Consider the following 14,829-nt stretch of genomic DNA (forward strand, 5'->3'; position numbering starts at 1 on the left):
TAATCAACACGGCAGTTTGATCACAATGTCGTGACTTGCTGGAGGGAGACAGAAGGGGAGAGGGGAGAGAGATAATTTGCGTGATTAATACTCCACTGCATCGCCTGGCTTTCCGTCCCTTATCCGGTGGGGGGGAAAAAATACAGATAAGAGGCATCCCATGTGATGGCGTGATGGCATCGCAGACAAATGTCTATGACTCAGTTTTTTTTTGACCGATTTGGGAATGGCTAGGCTGCTAGAAGCCCTTACTACTACAGAATGATTACTGTGCATGAATGTTTTGTCTTCTTGTACTATAAGAAATCAATGCTCCCAGTATGCCTTCACACTGCAATTGCAAAATAAATCAACACAATCAGGAGTAACATGCTAATGTAACCATATTGTTAGTCTTGGTTGTCATAGCTGTCTTTTTGCATAGTATTCATGTGCATTGCTGCGTATGTACTGTGTCAAGTGTTTCAATGCCAATGGCATGTAAGGATTTGGATTTTGTCATGTGGAGGAAAACAAGTTTATCTGCCCCCATTCATTTTCAAAACCTGTAACCACAATGTATAGGACATTTTGTTCATAAGAGTAGGGAAAGGAGCTATGAAAAAAAGGAGAAGCCCAGAGACAAATGCGATGCCTAGGCCTTGGTGCTGGGCAGCATACTTGCATTTCGGAGTCCATGGCGGGCGCCAGCACCCCCCTCTGGCTTTGTCTCAGAGGTCAGGGGACTTGTTTCTAGCTTAGAAGAAACTCAGAGGTCTTATAACTTCTAACCTGATTCAGAGGTCTTAAGTTACCTGTCTCAGTACTCGGAGCTCCTGTGACTGAGATTCTGCTGCTAGAACTCAGAGGTCTCTTGGGATTTGTACCCAGCTCCATGTGAGGTGCAGGGATCCTGACTCTGAGGCCCAAGTACATGTGAAACAGTGCCTAGGCTGTTGTCGCACATCGGAGCGTACTCACCAGTTCTGGTGGGTTCTTATTAGCTGGGTTCTACAATATTCTGTAACATCCCATCCCAACACCAAGAGGTAGATTGCAAATGTTGTGCCACCAAATTTGTACAGCAGGTTTCCTTTTATAGAAAGATGTGAAATTGTTGTCTTTCAGGCAGGAAGTTTGGGTGTCACATTTTTATTTTGGGAAAGTCATTTTCACTAATTTGTGTATATTTATCACATTTGATTATGAAGTGCAGCTCTGTGTGGAGCTCCTGTTCAGCACTGTCTTTCTTCTCTCAGCAGCCAAGTCTGCTGGTAAGAGACAATCTGTGAAGCCAGGCTCTGATTGTGAATTTATTTCTGTGTTTGTAATTTTTCATTATGGCCAGAGATTTTATCACAGTGTATTGTCAAGATAGCATGGCAATGCTTAGATTTTTTTTAGTGTCCTAATGTGCAATGCCTTTTTTTTCTTCTTTTTTTGATATAATTTGGATGATTGAGATTGGTATTAGTGGACGAGCTCTTTCCTGAGGCTCTGTGAGGTCAGTGGCACTTAGTAAACTGTACTTCAGGGCCAGCAGCTGGACTCTCTTATAATGGTATGAGTGGTGGTTTATATATGTGCTTCAACAATTTAGCTAGCTTTTGTACAGTAGGTGTTAGTGAGGTGTGAATATTAGCGTAATTCTGACCTGCATGCATTGTTTGGTATTTGCTGGTCTACATAGAGGATATTCATTCATTAATTCATTCTTTCATTTATTTATTTCTTTATTTATTTATGTATCTCTATATCCATCCATTGGCAAAAACTTCTTTGTAAGTGGGCCCCACAATTTCTATATCAATCAAAAATGTTCCCAGCCAAATACTAATTAGTGCCTAGCTAATTTTCATTTAGAAATGTGGTGTTTGCAAGGTAGCTACAGTAGCCTAGTTAAAATGTAGTTAACAGTAGTAGTTCACTACTAAGCAAGCAGGCTAGCTTCCAAGCAAAAAAAGATGGTGACTACAAGGTTGTCATGTTCTGTTGGCTGAAATAGCATCATATGTGCATTTCCTTATATGTCCATTTTGCCTGCGTGTTTGAGAATCATGCAATTGGCTACTTTGCTCAGACTACTTTGATCAGATGTTATGGGCAGATGTAGCTACATGTCTAATGGGGAGAATTATTGATTATGTATCAATTGTGATGATTAAATCGGCAGGAAAAAGAAGGAAAAAAGGCAAAATAATAATTATTGTGAGGCTATGCAAAGTTGTATCTGGATTCTGTGTGTTTACAGAAGGTAGAGAAGTCAATGTTCCCAAGGGCTGAGAGTCTGTAGTCACCGAGGTTATTTCTGTAGCAAACCCTGAAAAGTCCCAAACGTACGGTTCTGTATAGGTATGATTGAAATTCACATTGGAATTAATCTTGAATCCTAGGTATATGTCATTTGTAGTTTATTGTAGTTTGTTGTCCCTAGTGTACAGTTATATTTGATTTCTTAAGATCTGAATGTTTTCTGGACAATCATTGTTTACTGCTTCTCATACCACCCTATGGCTCTTTCCTCTATACTACATGCAGGAGCCAGGTCTTGGCTTTTTACAGTACCTCACTGAAATTGTGATTGAACACTCTTCCTTGCCACAAGAAGTCTGTGTTACTTTCACCCCATTAGGTAACTGATTGTGTCTCCAAAGGTGTTAGGCTGAAATCTGTCCCTGGGTAGGATATGCCACTGATAGCAGGATCTTGATGCTTCAACCATCTTTCTTAGTCTCTGTGTCTCTCTGTGTCTGTCTGTCTGACCCCTCTCTCTCTCTCCCTCTCTCTCTCTCTCTCTCTCTTACTCTATCTTTCTTGGTCTGTGCTTCTATCTCTTTCTTCCTCTCTCCCTCATCACAGTTATGGTGCTATCTTATAGGATCTCTTATAGTAAAACTAAAAAAAATTTCTCTCTTTCATGGAATGAAAAATGTTTCAGTCTGACTCAAATTTTTAAGTTCTTTTAATTCTGAATGTTTTCCACAGATGAGGATAAGTGTAGTAGATATCAATTTCACCCGTCTCACTGTGACCACATATATTTTCGTCAGGTTGCTATTACTTCTATCTTTGTAAAGGTTAATATGCCTTTCTGAATGTGTTTTTCAGATTTATTTAAGATTTGTTTTGGCTTGTTCAGATTTGTTTAACAGAGCTGAGTCTGAGCATGCGGCATATTGGAAAAGGTTACTGACGCTGACAGCTCTCTCTCTCTCTCTCTCTCTCTCTCTCTCTCTCTCTCTCTCTCTCTCTCTCCCGCTCTTCCTCCCTTCCTCTCTCTCTATCTTTCTCTCTTTCCCTGTCTCTCTAGCCAATTCTCACCAGCCCTACCAGTGACCCCATCACTCCAACTGGCACCATGGGTATGTCTTCCACAATGGACGGTTCCAACATGCAGGATGTTTTCATTCTGTCCCCTGTCTCAGGACTCTATGGACCCCGGTAAGCAGGCCAGCTCATCATAGCCTCTCCAATTCAAAGTCTACAATGTGATATTAGTGAATCATGCATGCTGCTTGAGTTTGATACTAAAGATTCAGCAGAACTGTTCTTAAGCAGGTGTTCTCCCAGTGCTTTAGCATGGCTCAGGACTCTGATGGGGTTTCCCTTCCTCCCCTGCAGGGACGAGATGGCCGTCATGTCCTGCGATGACATCAGCAAGTACAGCATGGGCAAGTCGGGCATGAAGGGCTCCGACTCTCCCAGCTACTACCTCGACCACGAGAGCGGCAGGTACTACACCTTCATGGAGGGCGAGGGCGTGCACCTGGGGCCCGAGTACGACCGGGGCCGCTCCACGGGGGTCCGCAGGAGAGAGAAGACCCCGACTCACGGTAAGGCGGGAGCCCCGCTCCCTCGGCCTCGTGCATGCCACGCCCCGTGGCTCTTTCCCTCTGTGTGTGCCTGCATGTGCCGCTAGCCCGCTTCCTTAGCCCTGCTTCCATCAGCTCCATCTCTCCAGGTCTCTGTCACCGTGACCGAGGCTCACTGGGACAGATCCACAGACGCGCGGCTCCCCTGGTCGTTTGCTATGCGCCTTCTGCACGCCAGGAGTAGATCGCATCTCCAGCCAGCCACCAGCTCCTATCGGCGCGCTAGAAAAGGGAACCGTCCCGCATAGCTTGGCTGGGGACGACTTGTTCAGAGACCGCCATGCCTGCTAGTGCAAAGATAGGGCCTGTGGGCCTTATCCACCAGAACAGCCCCGGCAGAGGGAGGCGCAGTGTGGTGGCTGGGCTGACGCTAAACTGTGAGGCGCTCACCTTATCTCCTACACTGGAAGCACGTGTGCCCTCCTCCCTCGCACACGCTCGCTAACTTTTGTCTTCCTCACTCCCTTTTTACCTCTCACACTCTAATCTTTCACTCCCTTTCGCTATAAGCAATCTTCTTTTTTGCTCTGCCTTCTCTCTCTCTCTCTCTTTTTCTCTCTCACTCTCCCGATAGTCACTTCTCCTTGCTGCCTCTTCCTCTTTACATTCCCTTTGTAATTTCCGCAACACCTGGACTGACGCCCCGCCCCCACGCCCCAAATCTCTCCACCTGACCACTCCTCCCCCCCCGCCCACGCACGCCCAGCTCCACGCACTACGGTTAACATGCTCCTGACTCCCTCTCTCCCTCGCACGCCCACCCCCACGCACTCTGGTTGACGTGCTCCTTGGACTTCTTTTCAGGTGACCTCAGGCCAGTTTCCATGCCAACGGAGTACAATTGGATGACGGAAACCAAGGAGCCCAGTATGTACAAGAGGGGCAGCAGAGGTGGGTCAGGCCACCCCAACCGCCACACAGCTAGCGCCCTCGATACGCAGGCCAGGCGTAGCATCCAGACAGCCACGCGTCGCAGTCAGTATGAGTAAAGTCATAGTGCCCCCTTTCCACAGGCGCACAGGGACTTCATTTGCATCGCTTTTCATCACGCTATTGCTGTGCGCATGGCTCCAAGCATTCTGCCGTTTTCTGTTCTCTAGCCACATTTTCCAATTATTCTTCTGTGGTCTCTAATTAACCTGGGTCTGGTTTTTTTTTTTTATAACTGATGTGTCATACATCTGACAAAAATCAACACAGGATCATTCTAGTTGCACGGTGGGCACCTGTGAATACCAACTTTGTCTCTACAGTCTTGCCTCAGCATTAATTTACTGTGTAACCTTCCTGGAAGTATGTTAAACATGTGGACACAAAGTAGGTATGAAGTAGGAGCAAATGTCTTTCACTGAACTCTGCAGCATTTTTGTATAAATCCATATGTACACAGACCCATTATATCCCTGTCATCTGTAGATGGGATGATCCTTCAGAGTCAATTGGATAGATTCATGATTTGCAGGTACTTAATATTTACTCTGCAAACATATGGAGGTTAAATCTAACACTTCGTCCATGTATCTCCTGTTCTCTATCCATTGCGGCCCTGCTGAGCCTCGACTGTAGGCTATATGGCATATTAGTTATATTCAATATCAGGAGTGATTTTAAAAATAATTACAATTATAATACTTTTATTATAATTTCTTATTTATTTTTCCAGTAACTGGGATTAGAATGAACACATTGAATGATCCAGGCTCTTGTAATCAGATGAACGGCAGTCGGCAAATGAATAAACAAATACAGAGAGCAGAAATACTGTACAAACAGAAAATGAACTGCAGACACATGCATAAATGCATGACCTCACATCTAAGAGCGTTAATAATAGATTCTGAACACAGATTTGGGAGAGGATGCAGTGTAGTGTGGGGGTGACTCGAGTTACTGGTGTGACTGGATTTGGAGCTCGATTTGGTGCGTATTATCAGATTTAATTAGGCTAGCCTCTTGCCACCAGGCAGGGCAGGAAATTATGGGAGAACCTTCCTCCTAAAGGACATAAGAGAGGAAGAGTGGGATGAGAATCAATTTTAGAGAATATAACATTGGTTCCATCTGCACCTTTGGTGATGACTGACTCCTCTGCTTTCTCTGTGTCACATTCAGTGCCTAACTTTATTGTGTTACCTTATTTTATTATTTATTTTATATTTTATTACCAATAGCTGTTAGCATTTTTAACTCTAGTATTATAAATCTTTTTCTTGTTTATTCCATAATTTATGGCCTTTCCACATTTAGAACATGTCAGTTTAATAATTTATTTTAGATTTTATAGATTAATAGTGTCTTGAAAAATGCAGTTATTACTTGCCATGGAAAACAACTGTGCAGAGGATTTTTCTATCGGTTGTTTTCTGAATGTAAGGGATGCTACATGCCTAACTTAATTATTAGTGGGTGTGGGGGTCTCGCTTTAATTTCCTGTCACAGGGAGTCACATGAACCAAGGAGGCTTTGCGTGTGATCAGGAAATAGCCTGAGCGCACAAGAGCAGTGCAGTTTCTGCTGTGGCGAAATGCACTAGGATGCTTTTCTTTCGCCATTTATTTATTGTCAACCTTGCCAAAGCATACAAATAGAGGTATTGACCATATGGGCTAGTCATTGTTACCTCCTCCCCCCCAAAGAGAGAAGCTCATGTGCATGGTGGTGGACTGAGACGGGGACGGTGTGGAGGAGCTGGGGGGGGGAGGGGGGGTGTAACCAGCCCACCCTTTTCTGCTTCCAGTCACACGCCACACTCCCAATTTGCATTCAGGCGGCGCTAGCAAATCGACAGCAGCGTGTTTCTCTGAAAGTCCATGAATCGCATTAACATCAGCCCCTGGTGGGTGGACAACTGGGCCTTACTCCCACACACCCCAAGCTATACATAGTCACCGCCCACTCCAGCAAGCCTCCCCCCCCATCCTTCTTCACTGGCCCCACGAATAGATGACACGTGTAAGTAGCAGCTTCATCTAAGGAAAAAACACTCTTTACAGATGGCTTTTCAAGCCTGGGGCTCATTTTATGAAAGTTGCAACATGGGAGCTGAGCTCTGCGAGATGCGATAGAATTATCCTGCTCTGTTTGGAGTGTTTCGCACAGAATTCACAAATGCAAGCAATAAACATATGTTGCAAAACGCGTTCAGGTAGGCAATTAGTAAATCGGCAATTGTTCTCATCCCCCTGCCTTTTTTTTTGGTTTCACGCATTTACGCAACATTGTAGCGCTTTTCTGCTCTAGGTGGATTGGCCACAAGTGCCTTTCCAAGGGGTATCTGGAGGGTGGAAAAAATTTGTACTGTTTATTTTGGTTGTTTATGAGGTCTCCCCAGTAGGCCTACACTTTACAGTAACATTAAGTATTATGCTATTTGTAATGTTCAGATTTGTTCAACCCACTGGCACCTAGAAGCCATCCATCAGTAATGTCACCTCTGATGAAGCAGTGACACAAATCACTGTTGTTACAAATGTAGCTTTTGTGTGCTCCCAGGGTAATTATGGCATCTAATACTCTGCGATTAGCATCACACACAAAGTATCCTTATCAAGTGGCACCCTTTTCTACAAACAAAAGTATGTTCTCGGTCAGTGCCCTGATGGAAATTTGTGACCCATTAAATTGCACCAAGGACTTTTTGGAGAGTACACGGTGTGCATACTTGTCACTGGTTGCTCTGGATGCAGAGGCTTTGCTTATTCCTGGGCATTGTACGACAACCTCAAGAAGCCTGCTGGCTGCCAGGAAGTGGAGACCTTTTGTCCCTTCCAGAAAACAAGGGTATAAAAGTATGCCTTGTGTACACATTTTTTCTGAACTAAATCCACTTTCACTTCACTTTCTGGAAGTAAACTTAGATCACAGTTTAAAAAAAAACTTTAAAAACTTTAAATTGGCCAATTTAAGTATACTAAATATTTTCTGAAACTATACTTTAAGTGTAGATTTATGACCTACTTTTTAAGCTTTGTATCCTAAAGTGATATACTTAGTTTTACAATGTACTTTAAAAAAAACAAAAACTTCAAATATATTTTAAAAGTAAATGTGATGCACTGAAGTATACTTTAAAAACTTTGATGTGCTTCTTTTTTATAAGGGAACACTTGACGCAAGACGGGTATGGCCATGCTGCTGTTAGTGTTTGATCTAAGCTCTCTGTCAAGACGGTTGCGTAAATGTAATATTTCATGCCCTGGCAATCTACATCTCGCGCCATAATTGCAGGAAAAGAACCGAATGTTCAGGCGGCCTGTGGTCATTGCGCTTTTATTTATGATTAGCCAGTGATGCATTTTCGTGAAATGCATTTGGACAAGCTATTGCGAGGTGCGACTGAAAATCTTCACAAATTGCTTTTGAGAGACGAGGCCCTGGGCCCTGGTCCTCAAGATGAACTACCCATACTGTTTTCTCATCATCCTAAATCACCTGTTTCTCGAGCTGGGAAGGGTTAGTTATGTTTTCGCCAATCGTGGTTCTTGAGGGTTGGGTATGTCATGCATTCAAAGCCAGTTGATTAGATAAAAGATAAGATTCTGTCCGTCTGTCTAAAGGCCTGATAAAAGACAAATCCTATTAACTGCAAATGCCTAATACATCGCAATAGCCTGAAATGTTTCGTGTGTTTAATTACCAAATCATTTTTGCCATTTTTGTCTTGGTTATGGTTGAGTAAAAAACAATAAAATAAACCTGAGTATATCATTCAAGGAAAAGCTTTCAGATCAGCCAAAGGGTGGAAAACGTATATATGGGAGTTGCAGTTCTAAATACTTTTCACATTTGCTCTCCAGTTCTGTCCATAGATCATTCTCCCCTTATTTTTTATATTCTGTTGAGGTGCCAGCGCTATTGTTCTTATTGTTGGATATTTTTTCACCATTGTTCTCCGCCAGCGAGCAGGGTCAGCACAAACAGAGCGTAGTGAGTATTTTGAGGGCCTCGTTTTCACGCAGGCGGTTTGCTAACCGGCTAGCCTCCCTCCTCCTTCTCTCCGTCCGCCCCTGTGCACAGACTCGGACAGCTCTCTCCTGCGCTACCTGAGCGACGACAAGATCCTGGTGATCCAGGAGGAGCCGGAGGCGCCTCGGGAATGCAAGCGCGACACGGGCCGGCGTTCCCGCAAGAAGGGCAAGAGCCCCAGCAGCCCCAGCTTTCCCATCAGCCCCAACTCCCTGCTGGCCTCCACCGTCAGGCTGGACTCAGGCCCCCCCGAGGGGCTGCCCTTCCCACTGCCCGAGAGCAACACCGTTCCTCTCTACCACGTGAGTATCAGTGTGGGCCTCTGCAGGGAGCACATGGCACAAACAACACGGACATGAAACACAATGACCGCACCCCATAGAGCATACATGGGAACTGGAGCGGGTAGGAGGGGCCAGGCAGTGAAGCCTAGGAAATAACGGGAAACAGCCTGTACTGTTGTTGAGGGCAAAAGAGATTTCTGCCCATTGAATTGTGTGTAGAAAACCAAGATGATTTAACTACCAAAGAAAACCTGATCGGTCAATTCGTGATCATATATTTCATTATGTGTAGAAGTTTGTGGAACAATGGCTGTTTTGGTCCAGAAGTCTAGGGAAAATATGTTAAATGTGCATATTTTAGTACTTATTACATATTTTTACAATCTGCTTTTCATATGAAACGTAACGATTGTTAATCGAGTTTCAGAATACCATCATAAGTTTTATTTTACCTTGAAAAGTCTGATATTCCCCATTCATTTTAATGGGAGGTCTAATGTTTTGCCCTCAGCATGCCTAGTACAGGCTTACTTTGAGGACTTCTCAAGCTTATGTTAGCTGAAGGTGCGCCTGCCTGCCTAGTTAAATATGCATGTCTATGCCGCACCCTCTGTGAGATCCCAATGTAAACACATGGCTTATCTTTCCCCTCATATTTACCAGCTTCTGACTGACAGATCAATACTGTGTTGGAGCCCTGATTAGGCGTTGGTCCTTCTCTGCATGTGGACTCTGCAAGGGTTGTCATGGAAATTAGCTTTGAGATTGACACTGAATTTCATGTGATAATTTCTTTGTTTATTTTTTTGGTTGTCTTTGTGTCCCCGGGGTTATGTTCCATTTGACGAGCTGTTAAGCCAGTCCACGCTGCCGCCAAACTGGATTTGAACCCTTAAACCTCCTCTTGATCTTAAAGGCAAATGCGTTTCTTTCAGCCAAGTTACCACGGGAAAATCCAACCAATGAAGGCTGTCTGACTGTTCATTCAAATATTTTGATTCATGTGAAAAGAAAAAGAAGGTGCCTTGAGCTCTCCTTGTCACTCATGCAGATAACGGTGCACTCAGAGCACGGCTCTACATCACGTCGCCTGGGGCGACCTACCATAGCAACGCGGTGCTCTCTGCCGTGGAGACAGCCGGTTATTGCACCCCCCAGTACACGGAGCTGGAGCTACAAAGGCAGTCAGTCTGAGAGATGTAGGGCGTGCAGGCCATTTGCACAGACTCGCTCCCTGTAGTACGGGCTTCATTCTGCCACATTTGTGCCAGGCAGGGGTTTCACAACGACGCAGGGAGGGAATCAGCAGGTTCCTGATGGACCGCAACTGATGAGCTAGCCCAAGTTTCTGCCCCATTTGCCTGTTCCCCTGGAGCGTAAGCATAGGTACAGATCTGAAATCCCTCTGCAGATTTGTGCAGACCAAAGAGTGTGATAGAGCGAGAGACAGAGAGAGAGAGAGAAACAGAGAGAAAGAGAGTGAGAGAGAGAGATAGGGGCATGGGATGTGATTAAACGAAATTCCATAGGTATAGATCAAACACAAATTGATTTGATTCCACCCAATTTCAATTGACTGGTCTATTGACTGCAGTTTGTATAATAGGGCCGGCCGTTTGCATGGATTCAGTCAGCACTGCGGGCTGCTATGGGGCAGGGTTTGCACCCTGCTGTCTCTTGACGGGAAAGGACGGGAGGGGATGGAGGCGACGATCGCGCGTTGCTATGGCCCACGTGCCTGCGAGGGCCCGATAGATGAGCCTGAAGCAGCGGCCAATCAGATCACACGTATCGCGCGGACCCAGGGGCTGGAGAGGGAAGAGAGAAAGCCAGCGCAAGTCTGCACCGGGAGCCACGTCAAGACACGTCCCCGTCATGAGGCGTCCGCTATAAATACGCACCGTTCCCCCGAGGTGCGAAGATCCTCAGCTCAACTTAATAATAGATGGAAAGATGTGATTCGTGCTCGCTGGCTGGGGGGGCCGGATTTGCACTGGGGGCTGGGAGGTGGTTTGGGCAAGGGGGGATTTGGAAGTTGAGGGGGCGGGGAGCAGTCTTTCGTAGGCCTCGAGGTAAATTGGTTGGCCGAATTTGTGTCACAGTTTTAGTATGAGCTTATGAGATTGGTGGAGAGGGAGAAGCAAGTTGCAGTGACGCTCTGGCACAGTGGGATGCCTGGGTTCTTCTTTCAGGACAACATTACCCACTGATCTCTGCTTCTGTGGCCCTCATAGATCTCCGTCTGAATGTTTTTGAGTGCCTTGTCCTCGATGGTGCTGGTATTTAGAACTGTGAAAAACACAAACACACACTTACAAATACACAAAAACACATTCACGTGCACAGCACCCATGTTGCTTTTTTGTTGCTTTTAACATGCTATAGTGCAACATGAACATGAACATGAACAAGCAAAACACACTGCAGCTGGAGGTGTGAGCTCTGTGTGTTCTATATCAGTGTGTCCTTCTCACTAACGACCCTCTGTCTCCTGTGTTCTTCCAGAGAGCTGGAGACACGTTGCGTGCAGATGCAGACAGGTAAGTGGCAACACTTCTCCTTGCTTGTTGGTTAGGGGTTAGCGTCATCAACAGCATAATTTCAAAAGACAGTATATAGTAAATAATAAATATTCTGAATGCATTCTATGTGTGTTATGCTACATGATGGCTTTGTAAGTTATTTTGCCAAAAGACATTTACATTTACATGTAAATAATACATAACATCATAATTACCATCACTATCTTGAATAGTGTGGGATAATGAATAACATTATCCTAACAGAGATGTGTGTAGCTGCTGGAGTTATATGTCCTCTCAGCTCCACCTTTTCTTTTACCCATTGGCAGGTATGCTGGTTCTGGTATGGACAGACAAAGCAGCACATCCATGAGGAAGGTATGTCTATCGTTAAAGGTAAAATTGTGATCGACTTGAAATTTACAACACACATCCAAAAGCAGTGTAGTTACTTTAAATCACTGCGATGCAACTTGTCATGCAAAAAAGAGAAATGGAGGAACTGCATTGTGGGAATTTTTAAAATGCTTGAGAACCTACTGGGTGCCACCGGGGTTTAGGACTGCAGGTTTGAATCCTGGATAGGATCCTACCGTTATCTCCAGAGAAAGACACTTGATTTGAATATTAATGAATATCCAGCTGTACAATTGTAAGCTAATTGCAATGCAAGTAAAATATCCAGCTGTATAATTGTAAGCTAATTGTTATATATTCCTCCCAAGAAAATGGAGAACTCAACTTAAGACTTAAGGCCTGAGTGTTTCCCACAGGACATTTGGCCGATAACTGCAATGTGCAGCAGAGTGCCTTCAACGCCAGATCAATAGCACATTATTTAAACATCAGGCAGACACAGGGGGTGGAAACAGTTCCTTCTTTTTTTTCTTCACTTTTGTTATTTCTTTCCATCAAGTGTACCTGCCTCTGATACTAAAGTCTGGAAGAGTACCTGACCCTGATTATAATATCTGAAAGAGCACCTGCCACTGATTCTAATGTCTGGCAGAGGACCTACCTCTGATCCTGATGTCTAGATTTGTAGCACGGCATGGTTCACTGTCTCTGAAATCAGACAGACCCTCCTGTTGGGATTAGCAGCTGCCCTGCATCAATCCTCCTAATCTCTCTCTCTTTCTCTTTATTTCTCTCCTTCTCTCTCTCTTGCTGTCTCTCTCTACTGCAGTCCTTTCATTATGCCTCCTTAAGAACTAAGACCAAAAAGAGAACCAAAGGTGAGCTGTGCAGCTTTCTGTTTTGACCGCGAGGTTGATATTCAATGCTACAATCCTGTTGGGAGCTAAATGGCTTATAGTGAGTAAGTAAGGGCTCTGGACCCCTCTGGAATAAGAGGAGAAGTTCCGGTTTGATATGTAAAGAGCAGGAGCTGCATGGCATTGTCGGATTGACAGGAACGAGGGCTTAGTGCAGGATGCAGTGCAGGTTTCGTTGTGCTTTCCCTTGGGGATATTTGGGGTTCCCTCCTTGTTACCCTCTTTGCTACACCCCCCCCCCCCCCCCCTCCCCGCCAGGCTTGACCAGCGGCAGCCGGCGGCGCATCTCCTGCAAGGACCTGGGGCACGGCGACTGCGAGGGCTGGCTGTGGAAGAAGAAGGACGCCAAGGGCTACTTCACCCAGAAGTGGAAGAAGTACTGGTTCATCCTGAAGGACTCCTCCCTCTACTGGTACACCAATCAGAACGTAAGCGTCTCCCCCGACTGAGTGACCTCAGCAGTACCTCCTTAGGAGCAGCCAGCCACAAAATCTGCATCCTATGTTCAGAAAAACCCCCACAGTCATACAGTGCACTGGGTTGATGAGTTTTTCTCGATACGCTTGTGCCCTATGTATGTAATCCCTTTGTCTCAGCTGGTGTGCAGTGCTGTGGACTCACACGAGCGCTGGTGGCTCCTGTTTTCTGACAGGACAGGCTCTCTCCAGTACACGTACTGTTTTACCCCATACCAGCTCAAACGTGCCGAAGGACCACGATCTTTCATCGCAAATCCCACGTCTTGCATCAGAAATCTCAGTAACCATTCATTTGTCTCCCACCCGAGTCTTATTCTGGGATGTGAGGTGTAATGCTGTCTCTGTCTTCTTCCTGTCTCTGTCTCCCTCCTCTATTTCTTCTCTCTCTTCCCTCCCCCCTTCCTCTCTCTTGCAGGATGAGAAGGCTGAAGGCTTCATCAGTCTACCGGAGTTCAGGATAGACAGAGCCATCGAATGCCGCCGGAAATTGTGAGCGTTTTGCACATTTCCCCCCACAGACTTCCTATGCTAAATTTAGTCATTAAAAGAGGCTGGCACTGGACTGCTCTAGATGCCATCTTTACATCAAAGAGGCTATGTACTGAAAAATGACTTCTATCCACGCACATGAGTTTGTGTGTGTGTGCAGGGGGGGAGCTGTGTGTGTCCAAACGCATGTATGTGTATGCGTGTGCGTGCCATCCTATGCCCTCTTTCTCACAGCAAGGCATGTGGGTCTGTCCGTTCACACAGAGTTCCACAAAACACAAAATTCCCTGATGCTCCCACCTCTCTCAGGAATAAGGGGAAGTTGAATATGTGGGGGTTCTATCACTCTAATGGCCTTTTCCAGAAAGGCAGACTCACTCTCTCTATCTCTGTTGCCCACAGTGCCTTCAAGGCCTGTCACCCAAAAATCAAGAGTTTCTTCTTCGCCACTGACTGTTTGGAGGAGATGAACAGGTACGGAACGCCTGTGAATGCATTCAGCATTTGTGTCTAAAATGACAGATTGCATTAGCAGTCACAAAGAAACATTACTTTAGCCGCCATTATTATACAGGCTATTGTTAGCCTGTATAATAATCGGCGGTCCTGTGTCTCCCTTTTGGTCCCGTATGGGTGTGAAAGAGATAAAAAGCTCTCTCATTGAAAGTGATAAAAATCTCTTTTTTCCTCACCCATATTCAGTTAGAGAAGTGCATTCACACCCCATCTCTCTACCTTAAAAGCACGCTCATTAATACTGCAACAATGTGAAAACCAATGAATGAGGTTCACACCTTTGTCAGTTCCCACCCGGGAGAAACCCATGGCATTAAGTCAGCTGAAAGGAGAGGGATTTTGTTTTTTTCTTTGGTGCTGGAAGTATAAATCATTCATCTTGCAAGGAAGCGCGTGCATTCGGAAAGTTAGCTTTTCACACTCCGTGGTGAAGGACCAGACAATCTCGG

At 45.2% G+C, this 14,829-nt stretch overlaps 1 protein-coding gene across 4 annotated transcripts in view; it reads left to right on the plus strand.

The window, feature by feature from the left end:
- Window positions 1–14,829, plus strand: part of LOC118224015 (connector enhancer of kinase suppressor of ras 2-like) — an 83,135-nt gene that overhangs the window by 58,169 nt on the left and 10,137 nt on the right. For 2 of the 4 annotated variants that reach the window (XM_035411164.1, XM_035411162.1), the window contains 10 exons: window positions 3,290–3,420; window positions 3,601–3,812; window positions 4,656–4,742; window positions 8,868–9,118; window positions 11,606–11,640; window positions 11,952–12,000; window positions 12,809–12,857; window positions 13,155–13,324; window positions 13,791–13,864; window positions 14,267–14,338. In XM_035411164.1, the coding sequence (XP_035267055.1) occupies window positions 3,290–3,420; window positions 3,601–3,812; window positions 4,656–4,742; window positions 8,868–9,118; window positions 11,606–11,640; window positions 11,952–12,000; window positions 12,809–12,857; window positions 13,155–13,324; window positions 13,791–13,864; window positions 14,267–14,338 (1,130 nt within the window). The remainder of the gene's footprint in view (window positions 1–3,289; window positions 3,421–3,600; window positions 3,813–4,655; window positions 4,743–8,867; window positions 9,119–11,605; window positions 11,641–11,951; window positions 12,001–12,808; window positions 12,858–13,154; window positions 13,325–13,790; window positions 13,865–14,266; window positions 14,339–14,829) is intronic. The other 2 variants (XM_035411163.1, XM_035411165.1) reach the window with 1 other exon arrangement.

Source organism: Anguilla anguilla, chromosome 3 (genome assembly GCF_013347855.1).
Source record: "Anguilla anguilla isolate fAngAng1 chromosome 3, fAngAng1.pri, whole genome shotgun sequence".
Lineage (NCBI taxonomy): Eukaryota > Metazoa > Chordata > Actinopteri > Anguilliformes > Anguillidae > Anguilla > Anguilla anguilla.